General features: G+C 41.7%; 1 protein-coding gene and 1 long non-coding RNA gene across 2 annotated transcripts in view; both read right to left on the bottom strand.

The window, feature by feature from the left end:
* The window catches only part of spdl1 (spindle apparatus coiled-coil protein 1), a 140359-nt gene that overhangs the window by 86363 nt on the left and 34121 nt on the right, over positions 1 to 19875 (bottom strand). The window contains exons 3-4 of the mRNA XM_061834071.1: positions 18073 to 18249; positions 1365 to 1559 (exon numbers count right to left, since the gene is read on the bottom strand). Of these exons, the coding sequence (XP_061690055.1) occupies positions 1365 to 1559; positions 18073 to 18249 (372 nt within the window). The remainder of the gene's footprint in view (positions 1 to 1364; positions 1560 to 18072; positions 18250 to 19875) is intronic.
* On the bottom strand, positions 10477 to 17604 carry LOC133508286 (uncharacterized). The gene is made up of 3 exons (XR_009797017.1): positions 17575 to 17604; positions 17314 to 17487; positions 10477 to 11335 (listed from the first exon to the last, which is right to left on the bottom strand). It is a non-coding gene; the product is annotated as an uncharacterized LOC133508286 (long non-coding RNA).

Raw genomic sequence — 19875 nt, 5'->3', positions numbered from 1 at the left:
TTTATACGACTTTTGGTGATTTCATACGTTACGCAGGCGTTGAGACTTCCATCCGTTAATCGCATTCAATTTGTTTTGCCTTCATGCTGGTACGATGGTGAACAGTTCTTCCCAAAAAAGGCATGTCTTTTAATCATTTGATTATCTTGTCTTTATGCTAAGTTGGCAACATTTTGATTCTCAACGTTGAGTACGAATGCTCTGGCATACTTCCTGCATCTGTGAATTTAAACACACAGCAGAACCCTCCCTTTACACAAGGGCTGTCCATTGTTGTTGAAAACGTCGGTACCCCTCGTTTTTTTCTTTGAGCGACCTTTGTCATTTTCCATAATTATTGTTCCACACAATCAATCTTCAACTGTTCTGCCCCTGCAGTTAGTCAAACTTCAAGTCATTCTCGTCCAAAAATCCATCCAAATATTCATACATTATTAACAGCCACAGGTTGAAATCTGTATGGCCGTATTCCTCCGTCTTCCCGATCAACCGATGCCATTTCTTCAGCAGATGAGGATAAATCCGAGAAGTCAGCGCTGTCCCTTGATTGTGTATTTATTTGTTTGCTCACTGGATACATCACTTCCTGTTTTTTTAAGTCTTGTGACTCGCCAAAATGGCAGAGTCCATGAATATTCGTAATTGCCAACGAAAATCTTCTCAAAACACCATTGAATGATTAACCTCAAATTTTCACAGTAGAGTACATAATGACATGACCTATTGTATTAAGGCTTTTCATCGTTCAGCGGAGTATTCCATTAAAATAACCCCTACTCCATTTCTGTTCCCATCTACTCCATCCACACTTCTAGCATTAGTACCTGTTCACCTGCTCTCTTGGATGCACAATATATCAGCCTTTATCCCAATCATCATGTCAACCAACTCCTGAACACAATGTTCTATTTCCCTATTTGTCTGCTTATTTTCCTTTTTTTAACCAATATTATTTATTTTCTTACTTTAGTTTAGACCCCTTTGCATGTTTCACTCTAGATCACTTGTCAAATACAGTTTACTATAAAGCTCTCCTCTTAGTTGTATTTTATGTCTTCAAAGTAAGTAAACTTGTCATTTAGAACTCTAAATTTCATATAAATTTACCAACCTTGAGATTACAAGACTCAGAGAAAGGTTTATCATAACTTTCCCTAAATTGCATACGTATAAACAGTCACTTGGTGCCCCTTACAAGACAGATGAGTTTGATTTTAATGATTATAAACTTAAAATTAGGCTAAACCAGAAGTAACACAGGCATCGCTTCCGGATTCATCTTTTCTCCTAAATTACTTACTTTTTTGTTGAACCCCCAGATACACTACATGTGAAACTGCAGAGTGCCAAAATTTCTCCTTTACCTTGACATTCTCCAACTCCAGAACTATTTTCTGCACATCCAGTAACTCTGACGTTGTTGAACTATGCACGTCTTCATTGAGAACCCGAAGATCCTCCATCTTATTATTCATCACTTTGGTCTGGAATTCAAGTTTTTCTTTCAGTTGTTTCTCAACCAACCGTAACTCATCCAGAGTAGGTTGTAAAAGCATAATCTACAAAAACAAATACAATAATAATCAAACAAATTTAAGAGGAAAAAAATGTCACTTCACTGTAGATCAGATTAGATTAAGAGGCAAAGACACTATTTATCCAGTTAGGGATAATCAGGCATCTCACAACAAATACAGAGGTAAAATATTTATTTTCATGTCCATGTGAACATGTGGTATGTTAGCTCACATTTCTGAAGAAAAAAATTCTGAAAATGTAAATGTGCACAAAACCTAGGAACATCACAGTCAATCTCTTTCGCACACACACTCGCACACAAATACATACACAGACCCTTTCCAAAAAAAAATAAAATTGAATAGCATGGAAAAGTTCACTCTTCATCCGTCCATCCATCCATCCATCCATCCATCCATCCATCCATCCATCCATCATCTGAGCCACTTATCCTCAAGGCTCGCTGGAGTGCCGGAACCTATCCCAGCTATCTTTGGGCAGAAGGCGGGGTACATACTGTACTGGTTGCCAGCCAATCGCAAGGTACAAATAAATAAACAACAGTCACACTCACATGTACCCCTACAGGCAATTTAGAGTCTTCAATTAACCTACCATGCATGTTTTTAGGTTGTGGGAGAAAACCACAGTGCCCATAGAAAACCCACAGTGAGAACAGGCAAACTCCACACAGGCTGGGCCAAAATTTGAACTCCAGTCTTCAGAACTGTGAGTTAGACGTTCTAACCATTCGTTCGTTCGCAACACCGCAGAAAGGTTATTTATTTCCATAATTCCATTCAAAAAGATTTTCAAAAGGCTGGCTGTTCACATAGTGCTATGTCCAAGCATGACAATGGAAAGTCTAGTGGAAGGGCAAAATGTGGCAGGAGAAGATGCACCAGCAAAAGAAATGACCATGAGTTTCAGATGAGTGTCAAACAGAGAAGATTCAAGAATCTAGCAAAGTCCAGAAAGAGTGAAAAGAGGTGGGAGTTACAGCTTCACAAAACATCACATTGAGAAGCAGCCACAATATCCATGAACATCTGGTTCCTCAGGTCAAGCCAAATTCTGGGGCTGTGTCGACCGCCGTAAGAAGTGTTTCAACTGGACCAAAGAGAAGATGGCCTGAACTGTTGCTTTGCGGCATCCTGGTGCACCACTAAAGAAATTCTTTGTGCTGCAAAGCATGGTGGGAGAATGTAAACAGCATTCAAACTGCATGTTTTGTGTTGATAATTTGAGTAATTCTTTTGTTTTATTATTTACTACTTATGCTATTCTGTTTGCCACAGTATGATAATTTTAGTTTCGATGTGACACCATGAGTGTGTACAACGTCATCAGTAATGGCCTGCCTACACAGGCACTATATAAGGCAATGTAAGTTTCTTCTTGTTACTGATGCAGAATGCAATTGCTCCTCACTGCCTTGTGAGCACCATCCTATGGTAGCTTACATACACGCTGAAACACGTGCTGACATACATCCTTAGAGTACAATCAGTGTGTATTAATACTGCACCCATTATTCACAGCGGTGTAAGGAATGCAACCCCAGCCAATAAAAGAACGCTGGATAGGATTTTATTGCAGTTGTCTTACATAGTCCGATCGTGATTGACAACCTGTACATGAGGACAACACAGAGTGAACATCTTTTACGGAGGCAATCAATGATTGGTAAATGACAAAGCAATCAGCATAAAATGCTAATTATGGGCCAATAGTGATCAAATCAGTGTAAAGTATACTACCAATCATTTCCAACTCTGTGAGTCTCTTTGAGAAATATGTAAAGTATTGGATACAGAGGTAAAGGGTTTCGATCACGACCCACAGCTCGTCACCATCGGTGAGGGTAGAAACGAAGATCAATTGGTAAATTGAGAGCGTCCCCTTAGCTCCCTCTTTACCACATCGGACCGATACAAAGTCTGCAACATTGCAGATGCTGCACCGATCAGCCTGTCGATCCCTGGTTAATTCTTCCCTTACTTGTAAACAAGACGCCGAGATATTTGAACTCCTACACTTGGGGCAGGATCTCATGCCTGACCTTGAGAGGGCACACCATTCTTTTCTGACAAAGGACAATGGTCTCACAGTTAGAGGTGCTGATTCTCATTCCTGCTGCTTCACACTGAGCGCTCCTGTGAGAATTGGAGATAACGGCTTGATAAAGCCAAAAGCAGCACATCATCTGCAAAAAGCAGAGATGCAATAGTGAGGGCGCCAAACAAGATCGCCTCCACGCCTCGGCTGCACTTAGAGATTCTGACCATAAAAGATCTGATCAGAATCTGTGACAAAGGGAAGCTTTGGCGGAGTCCGAGTGTCACCGGAAACTCGTCCGACTTACTGCCAGCAATGCAGAACAAACTCTGACATCGGTCGTACAGGGAGCCAACAGCCCATCTTTCTAAACTCTGTACCCTATACTCCCGAAGGACCCCTCACATGACTCCCCCCAAGAGACAGGGTCGAACACCTTCTCCAAGTCCACAAAACATAGGTAGACTAGTTGGGCAAACTGTGATGCACCCGAGAGGACCCTGCCGAGGGTGATGCTCTGGTCTACTTTTCCATGGCTCGGACGAAAACCACATTGCTGTTCCTGAATCTGATATTCACTTCCCAAGAGACCAGGGATCAGATTGCCAAGGTCCCCACATCTGGCTACTTTTCAGCTCACACGGCACCCGACCCCTATATCCTGTCCCATAGTGAGCCCATGGGAAGGGGAACCCACGTATTATTGGGCTGTGCCCGGCTGAGCCCCACCGCCAGGCTTTAGTCCAGAGTGGGACCCCGGTGACCCTCATCTGGGCAAGCGAAACCTATATCCATTATTTTTATTCATCATAGGCGTTTATGGAGCTGTGCTTTGTCTGGTCCCCTACCTAGGACCTGTTTGCCTAGGTTGAGCCCTACAAGGGTCATGAAGCCCTCGACAACCTTAGTTCCGAAAATCATTGGGACACACAAACCCCTCCACCACGATAAGGCAACAGGTCAGGGAGGAGGGATATATAATTAATTTTGTTGATCCTTTCTGACCTGAAAACATGAGAGATTTAGTCTGATTTGATGAAAGACAGTGAAACAAAAAATTAAATGTTTTCGCACAGTGTATGTAAACTTCTGGCTTCAACTTAATTCTCACCAACTTTCTCTCTGTTAATATGCTTCCAGATCACATGACAAAGATGTTTTGGGGTGGGTAAAGATTTATATTATACACATGCATGAAACTTACAGCAAGTTTTCAACCACAGTTTAGTGAAAAATTACATAGTAGTTTGTGTGTGTGTGTGTGTGTGTGTGTGTGTGTGTGTGTGTGTGTGTGTGTGTGTACGAGTGTGAGTATCCTGGGAGCATGTATATATCATAAAAAGGGCATGCTTTGTGTCAATTATTTTTTCAGTCATTCTTTTGCTCCCTCCAAAGATTTTCTATTGGGTTTAGGTCTGGAGACTGGAGCCACTCCTTGGTTGTCCTGGCTTTGTGCTTTGGGTCATTGTCATGTTGAAAGACCCAGCCACGACCCATCTTCAATGCTCTGACTGAGGAAGAGGTTGTTCCCCAAATTCTCACAACACAAGGCTGAGGTCATCCTCTCCTTAATACAGTGCAGTGATGCAACCACCCCCATGCTTCACAGAAAATTGTGTTCTTGGGAAGGAACTTATCCGTTGTCTTACTACAAACAAAGTTAGTGGAATTATGACCAAAACGTTCCATTTTGGTGTCAAAAACCTTCTCCCATGACTCCTCTGTATCATCCAAATGGTGATTGGCAAACTGAAGATGGGCCTTGACATGTGCTGATGCAAGCAGGGGAACCATCCGTGCCATGGATGACTTCAAACCATGATGTCTTTGTGTATCACCAACAGTCACCTTGGAAACTGTGGTCCCAGGTCTTTTCAGGTGATTGACCAAGTTATGTCGTATAGTCCTGGGGTGATTCCTCACCTTTCTAAGGATCATTGAGACCCCACGAGGTGATATCTTGCATGGGGCTCTACTCCGATTGAGAATGACTGTCATGTTTAGCTTCTTTCATTTTCTAATGATTGCTCCAAAGGTGGATCTTTTTTTTAACCAAGCTGCTTGCCAATTTCTCCGTAGCCCTTTCGAGCCGTGTGGAGTTGTACAATTTTGTCTCTGGTGTCTTTGGACAATTCTTTGGTCCAGGCCACGTTGCAGGCGTGATGAAGACGTTTCGGGTAAGTACGGCATCCAAGAAAGGAATGTTGAGAGACAAATCCTGATAAACTTTGCAAAAATGATGGAAATGGCAATATTGAACAGAGGGTGACCTGGAAGATTGGAAGGAGACACATACAGGTGGATTAGACTTTGTTGTTGACTGTGTGGTAGTTTTAGGGAGAGTGTAGCTAGACAGCATGGGATGGTGGTAAGTGTGATACCTCTGGTGGTGGGTTGGAAGTTTAAGAAGAGAAAGTGAGAGCAGAGAACCATGTTGTGGAATCAGATAGAGGTGAGAAAGGTTATTGGTATACAAGAGGAGCTCAGAGAGACAGGCAGGAGATTACTTGGTGTATCTTCTGGTAGGAGAGGGCAGAAGGATTCTTGGTGGTGGAAACTCAAAGTACAGGAAGTCAAGAAGTGGGACAACAAGAGGAGCGAGAAGAGTAGAAAAGAATACAGATGCAATTGAGAGCAAAGTTAGAGGTAGCGAAGGCTAAACAAGGGGCTTACTCCACGTTGGCCACAAAAAAAGGAGAAAAGGATCTCTACAGGTTGCCCAGACAAAGGGGGAGATGGGAATAATGTCTGCAGCAGGTTAGGGTGACTTAGGATAGAGATGGAAATGTATTGACTGGTGCCCTTTGTGTGGAAAATAGATGGAAATATTACTTTGAGATGTTGAATGAAAAAAAGAGAAAAAAGTACAAGTGTGGTGGACCAGAAAGTGGCAATTATTAGTACGGTCGAAGTAAGAAACAGCGTGTCAAGAGAGGAACTGTGGTACCCCATGAAGATATCTGGACTGACAGAGAAGTGTGTTAGAATAGTCTAAAACATATGAGGCACCAGAAAAGTGGTGTGCCGTTGTTGTGACAGAAGAATTTAAAGTGGAGTTAAGACTGCATCAGGGATCAGCTCTGAGCTCTGGCAATGAAGAGGGTGATATGATATTAGACTGGAATCCCCTTGGACCATAATGTTTCGCAGACGCCATTGTCATCTGCAGTGATAGTAGGGAGCAGGTGGAGGAACAACTAGAAAAGTGGAGGCATGCCCTGGAAGGGAGAGGAATGGAGATTAGCCAAAGTAAAACACAATATACAGTGAAGAAAATAAGTCTTTGAACACCTTGCTCTTTTGCAAGTTCTCCCTCTTAGAAATCGTGGAGGGGTCTGAAATGTTCATCGTAGGTGCATGTCCACTGTGAGAGACATAATTGAAAAAGAAATATCTAGAAATCACAATGTATGATTTTTTTTAACAATTTATTTGTGTGATACAGCTGCAAATAAGTATTTGAACACCTGAGAAAACCAATGTTAATATTTGGTACATTAGCCTTTGTTTGCAATTACAGAGGTTGAACGTTTCCTGTAGTTGTTGACAAGGTTTACACACACTGTAGGAGGGATTTTGGCCCGCTCCTCCACAAAGACACACAGATCTTTAGATCAGACAGGTTTCTGGGCTGTCGCTGAGAAGCACGGAGTTTCAGCTCCCTCCAAAGATTTTCTATTGGATTTCGGCCTGGAGACTGGCTAGGCCACGGCAGAACCTTGATATGCTTCTTACGGAGCCACTCCGTGGTTGTCCTGGCTTTATGCTTTGGGTCATTTTTCATGTTGAAAGACCCAGCCACGACCCATCTTCAATGCTCTGACTGAGGGAAAGAGGTTGTTGCCAAAAATCTCACAAGACACGGCCGCGGTCATCCTCTCCTTAATACAGTGCAGTCGTCCTGTCCCATGTGCAGCAAAACACCCCCAAAGCATGATACTACCACCCCCATGCTTCACAGTAGAGATGGTGTTCTTGGGATGGAAAAAAGTTCAATTTTGGTCTCATCTGACCACAAAAATTTCTCCCATGACTCCTCTGCATCATCCAAATGGTCCCTGGCAAACTTAAGACGGGTCTTGAGATGTGCTGATTGAAGCTGGGGAACCTTCCGTGCCATGTATGATTTCAAACTATGGCGTCTTAGTGTATTGCCAACAGTCACCTTGGAAACGGTGGTCCCAGCTCTTTTTAGGTCATTGACCAAGTCTTGTCGTGTCGTCCTGGGCTGATTCCTCACCTTTCTAAGGATCATTGAGACCCCACGAAGTGATATCTTGCATGGGGCTCTACTCCAATTGAGATTGACTGTCATGTTTAGCTTCTTCCATTGTCTAATGATTGCTCCAACAGTGGATCTTTTTTTACCAAGCTGCTTGGCAATTTCTCCATAGCCCTTTCGAGCCGTGTGGAGTTGTACAATTTTGTCTATGGTGTCTTTGGACACCTCTTTGGTCTTGACCATGTTACAAGTTTAAGTCTTACTGATTGTATGGAGTGGACAGGTGTCTTTATGCAGCTAATGACCTCACACAGGTGCATTTCATTCAGGATAATACATGGAGTGGAGGTGGACTTTTAAAGGCGGACTAACAGGTCTTTGGGGTCAGAATTCTCGCTGATAGAGAGGTCTTCAAACACTTATTTGCAGGTGTATCACACAAATCATACATTGTGAGTTCTGGATTTTTCTTTTTCGATTCACTCTCTCACAGTGGACATGGACCTACGATTAAAATTTCACAACCTTCCATGATTTCTAAGTGGGAGAACTTGCAATATATCAGGGTGTTAAAATACCTATTTTCTTCACTGTACGTGGGTATTTTAATACTGCATCGATTATTCGCGGCATTTCGTTGCTTTGGGGTTCAGGGGGGTGTAAGGAACCTAACCCCAGCGAGTAACAAGGGAACACTGGATATGATAGATATCATAAGGTTGGGTTTCCTCAGCACATTTTTGTCATTTCCGACACCCGTTTTTACTTTCTTTTTCGTAACAAAGAAAAATGCAACTGGTGACCATGGAAGCGTGTCTGCTTGAATAAATGGGATCTCAATGACCAGATGATACTTTTAATTATTCTGAAAAATAGATGGAAAAGGCATTAGCATAGGTAATACGAAGAGCCGGGATTCACGGTGAGTAAGTCATCACAGCATGTGACTAAAAAGGGCCAATCTCGAGGGATGAGTTCCACAGCTTTTCACGTGAAGCAACTTTTTCTATTAAATGGGTTATGCAAAGGTGCTGTGCAGGGCAATGAGTAGATCACGTGCTGCAATGCAGGCGTTGTTGGCCGCGGTCTGTGGGAGTACAGTATGCTCTTGCACATTCACGGTTCACCGTTCATGGCGTCGACAACTTGTTTTATTTCCACCATATTTTCACAATCGTCATCGTCCCCCCCCCCCCCTTTCGGCTTGTCCCGTGAGGGGTCGCCACAGCACGTCATCTTTTTCGATGTAAGCCTATCTCCTGCATCTCTCGCTCTAACACAAACTGCCCTCATGTCTTCCCTCACAACATCCATCAACACTCTCTTTGGTCTTCGTCTTGCTTTTTTGCCTGGCAGCTCCACCTCAGCACCCTTCTACCAATATACTCACTCTCTCGCCTCTGGACATGTCCAAACCATCGTAGTCTGCTCTCTCAAACATTGTCTCCAAAAAATATAACTTTGTCTGTCCCTCTAATGATCTCATTTCTTATTCTATCGAACCTGCTCACTCCCAGAGGGAACCCCAACGTCTTCATTTCTGCCACCCCCAGCTTTGCTTCCTGTTGTTTCTTCAGTGCCACCGTCTCTAATCCGTACAGCATGGGTGGCCTCACCACAAATTTATGAACTTTGCACTCCATCCTAGCAGACACTCTTCTGTCACATTACACACCAGTCACCTTCTGCCAGCTGTTCCAAGTTGCTAAGACCAGTTTCTTCACTTCCCACACTCACCATTGCTCTGGATTGTTGACCAAATATTTCAAGTCTAACACCCTCGCTATCTTTTCTCCCTGGAGCCTTACTCTTCCCCCTCCACCCATCTCATTCACATACATATATTCTGTTTTACTTTGGCTAATCTTGGTCGCAGTGCACAGTGAGCGTATTTGATCCTCAGATCTTCGCTGTATGGCAACTGCAAATGTTCTTTCACATCATAATCAACATGGACTTGTTCTCAGACCCCTCCGCAACACCATGAATTCTTCTTTTTTAAGTTTGTGAATGTAAACAGACTTTATTTTGTATTATATCCACAGGTGTGCGTGTAAATGCTAAATACCCATCGAAACAACAGAATAAAGTTTTTGTTGCCGTGAGAGTCAACATATTCACCAAAAAATGGCAGATTATCCAGACCATCCTCTGCAGTGCATGACAGAACACTCAGGATTTATTGCCAGCTGTCTAAATGCAAGGGTACTTGAGGTTGCATCTCTCCAATTCAGGCAACAGTATCAGCATTGACTGGATTTTCCACAACCCGAGTGGGAGCTATTTTAAAAATAATTACTATTAATAGTTCTCCTAATCAGGCAGACTTTTGCCATTTATATTCATATTTTTCAAAATAAAGATTAGCAGCATTTGTCCAAACAATGCTTGTTCAAACAAAGTCCCATTCTGGAAAATTGTCTTATGAGTACATTTTCTTATTTTCAGGTTAATGCGACATACTGCTTATAGGCAGCTTGTGAGATGGTGTTGGGGAATTGTTGGCACAAATAACCATGTGACACTTCCAACCTGCTGTGTGTCTGAGATTCATGACACCTTCCTAATTCAGAAGGCCAAGAGTACACAGGATTTAAATAGTCAACATCCTGATTTTGTTTGTCTTTGTGTAAATGTTGATGCATATTAGTATATGACGTAAACATACACCACAGAACTAGAATCATAGCATTGTTATTGAACTGCATGCTTACATTTTGTATAGATGTTTCATCACATTTGCACTGAAATGTTTGTCTGCTATTGGATAAAACGTTCATTATTTGCAGCATACATAATATAGGACTTATCTGACAACCAGAATATAGAACGGTTGCCGACAACATTAGGTTACCAACTGGAATCTTGTTCAACATTAGTTGACTGTCCCATGTTCTGGAAAAGGAGCAGCTTGTGCATTTCTGTTTAATGCGTATCATTGTTCCATATCCACAGTCAGGTTTTTTTTTTTGATGTGACCTTGACTTTAGCAAGTACATAGTGGACATATATCAAACAGATTCAACAAATGTTTCTCAAAAATATGTAGTTCCTTTCAGTGACAGGGTCCAACGGCGGTGGTTTTTCTTTTTCCGCTTCGGTTTTGTCATACATAACTTCCTTCTCTGTATCCTGTAATGAAATATTCAGAGGTTGATATTCTGTGTCCTTTGCATCATTCAGGTTTGTATCTTCACTTCGATCCAGTGGTTTTATTGGACTAAACAATGATATTGCAGTATTCTGGTTCTGCTTTCGGGGAGTACTAGAAGCATTTTCACCAAATGAAAAAAACCCAATGGGATCAGTCTGCGTTCCAACTGTCTGTGGGGGTACTGTCATTTTGGGTACTTTTATCAACCAGTTTGCATGGCTACATTGATACATTTGGAATGAGTATGGCACTTCAGGAAAGATATCCATGTTCCTTTCTCATGATCAGGTATGTCATCACTCTGGCAACTTTTGGAAAGTACCAAATTCATCATCTGGTAGTTTGATGTCAACCTCTTGTGTAGAAGATGCTTCCTGCAACATCTGTAATAAATATAGAAAAATAAGGTTAAAAGTTGATAAGATGGGAAAAAAATGTAGCGATAAAGCACAGCTTTATTTCAATCTATTTCATGGTGCACAAATTATTTTTGATGAGGTGAAAACAGGTCTCCTGGGGGGCACAGTTCACTTTAATCAGCCCTTGCTTTGTGTTTGGATGACGTTTTAAAGCAGCATATGTTGATAAAATCTCCTAATGACAATATGGTAACAAAGGAAAGAGTTTTATTGGTTGATCTAATTCAAAGTATTACAAATACTATTTTCTCCCACCTACACCTATTATTGGCACCCCTGGTTAAGATGTGTTTTTTACCTTCTAATATTTTTTTTTTTTCTAAATAATATGGGACCTTAATGGAAAAAAAGAGAAAAATCCAACCTTCAATACAAGTGCATTTATTCAGTGGGGAAAAAAATCCCACATAAAGAAATTATTTGACATCAAATAATGTGTGTCACAATTATTAGCACCCCTGGTGTTAATAGTTTGTACAACCCCCTTTTGCCAACAAAACACCACTTAATCTTCTCCTAGAATGTTTCACAAGATGGGAAAAGACAGAAAGAGGGATCTTCAGCCATTCCTCTTTGCAGAATCTCTCTAAATCATTCAGACACCTGGGTCCTCTCCTCTTCAGCTCACCCCGCAGGTTTTCAATGGGGTTGAGGTCTGGGGACTGAGATGGCCATGGGAGGAGCTTGATTTTGTGTCTGGTGAACCATTTCTGTGTAGATTTGGACATAGGTTTAGGGTCATTGTCTTGCTCAAAGAAACCATGGACGACCCATCTTCAGCTATCGGGCAGAGGGCAACAGATTTTGATTTAAAATGTCCTGGTATTTCAAAGCATTCATGATGCCATGCACCTAACAAGGTTCTCAAGACCTTTGGAAGCGAAACAGCCCCACAGCATCACTGACCCACCCCCATACTTCACAGTGGGTATGAGGTGCTTTTCAGCATCCGCATCTTTCGTGGAAGGCCGGACCCACTTAGAGTGTTTGTTGCTAAAAAGCTCAATCTTGGGCCTCATCTGACCAAATCACACGGTCCCAGTTGAAGCCCTAATACCGCTTGACGAACTCCAGACGTTTGCGTTTATGATTGTGAGTGAGGAAAGGTTTTCTCCGTGCATGCTTCTCAAACAGCTTGTTGGCATGTAGACAGCACCTGATGGTTGATTTGGAGACTTTGGGACCCAAGGATGCAACCATATGTTGTAATTTTGTAAAAGTGAGCTTTGGAGATCTTTTGATTTCTCTTTCCATCCTCCTCACTTTGCGTGGTGGCAAAATAAACCTGGGTCCTCCTCCAGGCTCGTTTACCAGTGTTCCAGTTGTTTTGAACTTCTTAATTATTCCTCTCACAGTGGATATGGGCAGCTGCAGTTGAGTGGCAATCTTTTTGTAGCCTCTGCCTGACCTGTGAAGGTCGACGCACATCAGCCTTACTTGTATACTGTGTTCCTTTGTCTTTCCCATGTTTAAGACTGGATAAGAGAAATGGCCTTGTGTCATGTCATATTTATACCCCAGGGAAACAAGAAGTGATGAATTACTAATTAAATGTTCGTACATTCTCTGGTAAACGTTGTAAACTACTGTAGAAATGACAGAAATGCTTCAATTACATTTATTTCCTGGGAATTGTTAAGGGTGCCAATAATTGTGGAACAGGTGATTTAATGAAAGATAATTATTTTTTAGTCAGATTTTTTTTATTTTCTTCCAATTCATTTGAGTTGAAGGTTACATTTTCCGAAAATTTTCAGTGTGACAGTATTTTTCTGCAATAGACACTGAATTTATTTTAAGGCTTTTAACACATGTAAACCGGGGGTGCCAATAATTATGGAGGGCACTGTAAATCCACTTGATGCTGGGAACTGTCGCAGTTTTTGGTTACTCGACAACCAAGTTTCCCAAGGGAGTATCCAATCAAATCTGCGGCTCAGAGAATTTACATTAGTTAGCAGTTAAACTATTCTGAGTGACTAGTATGTAATACTGCTCGTTTTAATTCTACGTAGTATTTTATTAAAATTATAAACCCTTCACATATCAGAACATAAACTTGCCTGCACTTGTATAAAGCCAGACACAGTGAAGAAAATAAGTATTTGAACACCCTGCTATATTGCAAGTATTGTCCAATATCCAGTATCCAATTAGAAATCATGGAGGGGTCTGAATTTTTCATCTAAGTGTATATCCACTGTGAGAGAGATAATCTAAAAAGAAAAAAATATTTGTGTGGTACAGATGCAAAAAAGTATTTGAACATCTGTCTATCAGCTAAAATTCTGACCCTAAAAGACACGTTAGTCTGTTTTTAAAGTCCACCTCCACTCCATGTATTATCCTGAATCAGATGCACCTGTGAGAGGTCATTAGCTGGATAAATACACCTATCCACTCCATACAATCAGTAAGACTCAAACTTGTAACATGGCCTGGACCAAAGAATAGTCCAAAGACACCAGAGACAAAATTGTACAACTCCACACTGCTGGAAAGGGGTACGAAGAAATTTCCAAGCAGCTTGGTGAAAAAAGGTCCACTGTTGGAGCAGTCATTAAAAAATGGAAGAACCTAAACATGACTGTGAATCTCAATCAGTGTGGAGCCCCATGCAAGATATCACCTCATGGGGTCTCAATGATTCTTGGAAAAGTGAGGAATCAGCCCAGGACTACACTACAGGACTTGGTCAATGACCTAAAAAGAGCTGGGACCACCGTTTCCAAAGTGACTGTTGGCAATACACTAAGACGCCATAGTTTGAAATCATACATCCCCAGCTTCAATCAGCACATCTCAAGACCCGTCTTAAGTTTGCCAGGGACCATTTGGATGATGCAGAGGAGTCATGGGAGAAATTTTTGTGGTCAGGTGAGACCAAAATTGAACTTTTTGGTCATATTCCACAAACTGTGTTTGGAAGAAGACGAATGATAAGTTCCATCCCAAGAACACCATCTCTGCTGTGAAGCATGGGGGTGGTAGTATCATGCTTTGGGGGTGTTTTGCTACACATGGGACAGGACGACTGCACTGTATTAAGGAGAGGATGACCGCGGCCGTGTATTGTGAGATTTTTGGCAACAACCTCTTTCCCTCAGTCAGAGCATTGAAGATGGGTCGTGGCTGGGTCTTTCAACATGAAAAATGACCCAAAGCACAAAGCCAGGACAACCACGGAGTGGCTCCGTAAGAAGCATATCAAGGTTCTGCCGTGGCCTAGCCAGTCTCTAGGCCGAAACCCAATAGAAAATCTTTGGAGGGAGCTGAAACTCCGTGCTTCTCAGCGACAGCCCAGAAACCTGTCTGATCGAAAGAAGATCTGTGTGTCTTTATGGAGGAGCGGGCCAAAATCCCTCCTACAGTGTGTGTAAACCTTGTCAACAACTACAGGAAACGTTCAACCTCTGTAATTGCAAACAAAGGCTAATGTACCAAATATTAATATTGGTTTTCTCAGGTGTTCAAATACTTATTTGCAGCTGTATCACACAAATAAATTGTTAAAAAAAAATCATACATTGTGATTTCTAGATATTTCTTTTTCAATTATGTCTCTCACAGTGGACATGCACCTACGATGAACATTTCAGACCCCTCGACGATTTCTAAGAGGGAGAACTTGCAAAAGAGCAAGGTGTTCAAAGACTTATTTTCTTCACTGTATATTGTGTTTTACTTTGGCTAATCTCCATTCCTCTCCCTTTCAGGGCATGCCTCCACTTTTCTAGTTGTTCCTCCACCTCCTCCCTACTATCACTGCAGATGACAATGGCGTCTGCGAAACATTATGGTCCAAGGGGATTCCAGTCTAATATCATATCACCCTCTTCATTGCCAGAGCTCAGAGCTGATCCCTGATGCAGTCTTAACTCCACTTTAAATTCTTCTGTCACAACAACGGCACACCACTTTTCTGGTGCCTCATACGTTTTAGACTATTCTAACACACTTCTCTGTCACTCCAGATATCTTCATGGGGTACCATAGTTCCTCTCTTGATACGCTGTTAGGGTCTTTCTTTAGATCCACAATGACACAATGGAGCACCTTCTGACCTTCTGTGTACTTTTCCACTTGCATCCTCAAGGCATACAATGCATCTGTGGTACTCTTTCTTGGTACGAACCCATACTGTTGCTCACAGATACATCTCTCCTGAGTCTCCTCTATACTTATCTTTCCCATAACTTCATTGTGTGACTCATCAACTTTATTCCTCTCTAGTTCCCACACCTTTGCAAATCGCCTTTGTTCTTAAAAATGGGAACTGGTAACATTTTTCCCCATTCCTCAGGCCTCTTCTCGCTCTCTCGTATTTATTTGAACAAGTTGGTCAAAAAGTCCACAGCCACCTCTCCAAAAAGCTTCCATACCGCCACAGGTATATCATCAGGACCAACTGCCTTTCCATTTTTATCCTTTTTCGTGAGTTTCTTACTTGGACCGTACTAATAATTGCCACTTTCTGGTCCACCACACTTGTACTTTTTTCTCTTTTTTTCATTCAACATCTCAAAGTAATATTTCCATCTATTTTCCACACAAAGGGCACCAGTCAATACATTTCCATCTCTATCCTAAGTCACCCTAACCTGCTGCAGACATTATTCCCATCTCCCCCTTTGTCTGGGCAACCTGTAGAGATCCTTTTCTCCTTTTTTTGTGGCCAACGTGGAGTACATGTCCTCATAAGCCCCTTGTTTAGCCTTCGCTACCTCTAACTTTGCTCTCAATTGCATCTGTATTCTTTTCTACTCTTCTCGGTCCTCTTGTTGTCCCACTTCTTGACTTCCTGTACTTTGAGTTTCAATCAGCACATCTCAAGACCCGTCTTAAGTTTGCCAGGGACCATTTGGATGATGCAGAGGAGTCATGGGAGAAGGTTTTGTGGTCAGATGAGACCAAAATTGAACTTTATGGTCATAATTCCACAAACTGTGTTTGGAGGAAGACGAATGATAAGTTCTATCCAAAGAACACCATCCCTACTGTGAAGCATGGGGGTGGTAGCATCATGCTTTCGGGGTGTTTTTCTGCACAAGGGACAGGACGAGTGCACTGTATCAAGGAGAGGATGACCGCAACAACGTACTGTGAGATTTTGGGGAACAACTTCTTCCCCTCAGTAAGAGCATTGAAGATGGGTCGTGACTGGGTCACTCAACATGACAATGACCCAAAGCACACAGTCAGGAAAACCAAGGAGTGGCTCCGTAAGAATTATATCAAGGTTTTGGTGTGGCCTCACCAGTCTCCAGACCTAAACTCAATAGAAATTCTTTGGAGGGATCTGAAACTTCATGCTTCTCAGCGACAGCCCAGAAACCTGTCTGATCTGTGTGGAGGAGTGAGCCAAAATCCCTCTTGCAATGTGTGTAAACCTAGAGAACAACTAGGAAACGTTTGACCTCTGTAATTGCAAACAAAGTCTACTGTACCAAATATTAACATTGTTTTTCTAGGGTGTTCAAATACTTATTTGCAGCTGTATGACACAAATAAATTGTTAAAAAAAAAAATCATACATTGTGATTTCTGGATTTTTTTTTTTTTTTTTTAGATTGTCTCTCTTTCACAGTGGACATGTACGTACGATAGAAATTTCAGAACCCCTCCATGATTTCTAAGTGGGATAACTTGCAATCGAGCGAGGTGTTCAAATAATTATTTTCTTCACTGTATACAGTACTTCCTTGTGATACTGTTTGTTTGGGGTTGGGTCACGGGCATTGTTTCTTTACATTTGGCAAAACTCATTAAGTTGTTAAATAAGAAAAAAAGGTTTGGGTACAATATTTTTCTGTTTTTCTAGTTGAGAATGGTCAAACCACTTGCTGTCATAAAACATTTTTTTCAAGATCGACATATGCTGCTTTCATCAACCATGTCAACAGTGTTTAAAGTTTTCAGGAAATAAAAGACTATGAACATACCTCCCCACCTTGTCTTTTCAAAAAAGCTCTTCACAGTTTTGGTACTTTCTGCAGGGGGGGGCGCTTCTGAACTTGTCAAACCGGGTCCAGGTTCAGCGGCTGAATAAAGTTCCTGTTTGGTCCTTTAAGCAACACCAATCTGTTCAGGTGTCGTAAGTGGCTGTATGGTAGGCACTGATCAAGGTTGGAAGATTTTTTTAAATTTAAAACCCATCTCAGCGATGAGTCCACCAGTAAAAGTGTGCAGGATGAAATGTTCACCTGTATATGACAGACTGCTGACTGGGCGTGACACAACAGGTCGCCTAGTTGTCACGTCAGAGGTAAACCATCACGAAAGGGGGCATTTGTCAGATAGGGGAAACTAGGTCAAACTTCTCAGACTTTAATTCATAAATACTTATATTTTTCGGTAGAAACATCGAACAAGATATGCATTTTATGGTACAGTTAAACATATATTTTCGTTTAGGTAAGATAACTTGCGCTCAAAAATTGACATTAAATACACTTTAGACGGGAGAAGTTTAGTCTGATTTGACTTTATACAGTGAGACAAAAAATGAAATGTGGGTTTTTGCAGTGTGTGTAAACTTTTGTCCTCAAATGTACATGACTGGAAAATGTCTTGTTTTCTGGAGTCAACTTTGAGGGCGTGCATTAAATCTGTGAGCAAATTATACAAAAGAAAGTATGGTATTATCTTCTCTTTAAATGTCATGATTCTTAAATTGTATTTTATAGTTGAACTCATTGTACCTTGTTGTTTAGTTCAGTAATGGCGGTGAAGTGACTCCTCTCTAGTTTTTCCTTTTGCTCATCCATCTTCTGTCGATGTAGTTTCTTCAAACTGTCGACCTCTGAATGCAATGATTCAATTAGCCGGGTCTTGAGCGCCACTTCCCTCTGCAGCGTATACTTGTCTTGCTTAAGATCCTTGGACATGCATTGGAGACAAAGACAAACTACGTTGAAACAAAACCTTTACATAAGAGTAAGGAATTCCAAGAGTCCCACAAAGCAACTTGCATGGTCATAAAAGTAATGAAATTGTAAATTACATTTTTGTTTGTGGACATGAACTGAATATTGAACCGTGAATTTGTTTGTGAAACAGTGCACACAGAGGTAATTGTTAAAAATAACTGGTCTATGGTCTTCGTTCTGTGGGACTGTGTGACATTTACAGTACAAAAGTAAAATTTAAAAACAGCATACAGTGCAAGAAATATCATTAAAAAGTGGAAATACTCTTTATTCAGATTTCAGGGATGAAATTGTGTGTCCTGAAAAAAAAAACCTTAAATGGTATAGTGCCTTGTGCAAGTATTTGGCTTTATGTTTTGGATCATTGTCCTGTTGGAAGCTAAATCTCCGTCCCAGTCTTGGGTCTTTTGCAGACTCCAACAGGTTCTTCCAGAATGGTCCTGTAAATAGCTCAATTCATCTTCCTATCAATTTTGACCATCTTCCCTGTCCTGCTGAAGAAAAGCAGCCCCAAACCATGAGGCTGCCATCACCATGTTTGAAAGTGGGGATGGTGTGTTCAGGGTGATGAGCTGTGTTGCTTTTACACCAAACATCATTATGCATTGTGGCCAAAAAGTTGGATTTTGGTTTCATCTGACCAGAGCACCTTCTACAACATTTGGTGTGTCTCCCAGGTGGCTTGTGGCAAACTTCAAGAGACTTTTTATGGATATCTTTGAGAATGGGTTTCTTCTTGCCACTCTTCTATAAAGGCCAGATTTGTGCAGTGTACAACTAATTGTTGTCAGATGGACAGACGCTCCCACCTGAGCTTTAGATCTCTGCAGTTCATCCAGAGTGATCATGGGCCTCTTGGCTGCCTCTCTGATCAGTCTTCTCCTTGTTCAAGGTGAAGGTTTAGAGGGACGCCCCGGTCTTGGGAGATTCGCAGTGGTCTGATACTCATTGCATTTCTATAAGATTGCTTCCACAGTGCCATTTGAGATGTTTAAAGCTTGGGATTTTTTTTTGTATACAAATCTGGCTTTAAACCTCTCCACAACAACAACTTGGACGTGCCTGGTATGTTTCTTGGTCTTCATGATGTTCTCTGCACTTTAAACAGAACCCTGAGACTATCACAAAGCAGATGCATTCATACGGAGACTTGATTAAACACAGGTGGGTTCTATTTATCATCATCATTATCATCATTGGGCTGGTTAGCTCAGCTGGTTCAATCGTGGTGCTAATAATGCCAAGGTCGTGGGTTCGATGCCTGTATGGCCCAGTTATCTGTTTGAGGCCCCATGGCTCAGTGGTTAGAGCATTGGTTGGTAAACCAGGAGTCGCATGTTCATATCTCACTGGGGCCTCCAACTTGCGTCAGGAAGTGGCATCCGGTGTAAAAACTGCCAAACAAATGTGAGCGCTGTGGCGACCACTAACGGGACAAGCCGAAATAAACTTAGTCAACATTGGATTATTCAGAGATCTGCGCTGAACTTCTGGAGTGAGTTTGCTGCACTGAAAGTAAAAGGGCCGGACAATCTTGCGCGTCCCACTTTTCAGTTTTTTTTATTTGTTAAACCT

Source organism: Syngnathoides biaculeatus, chromosome 11 (genome assembly GCF_019802595.1).
Source record: "Syngnathoides biaculeatus isolate LvHL_M chromosome 11, ASM1980259v1, whole genome shotgun sequence".
NCBI classification, from domain to species: Eukaryota; Metazoa; Chordata; class Actinopteri; order Syngnathiformes; family Syngnathidae; genus Syngnathoides; species Syngnathoides biaculeatus.
The sequence above is the reverse complement of the archived record's forward strand: the minus strand, read 5'-3'. Positions and strand labels throughout refer to the sequence as shown.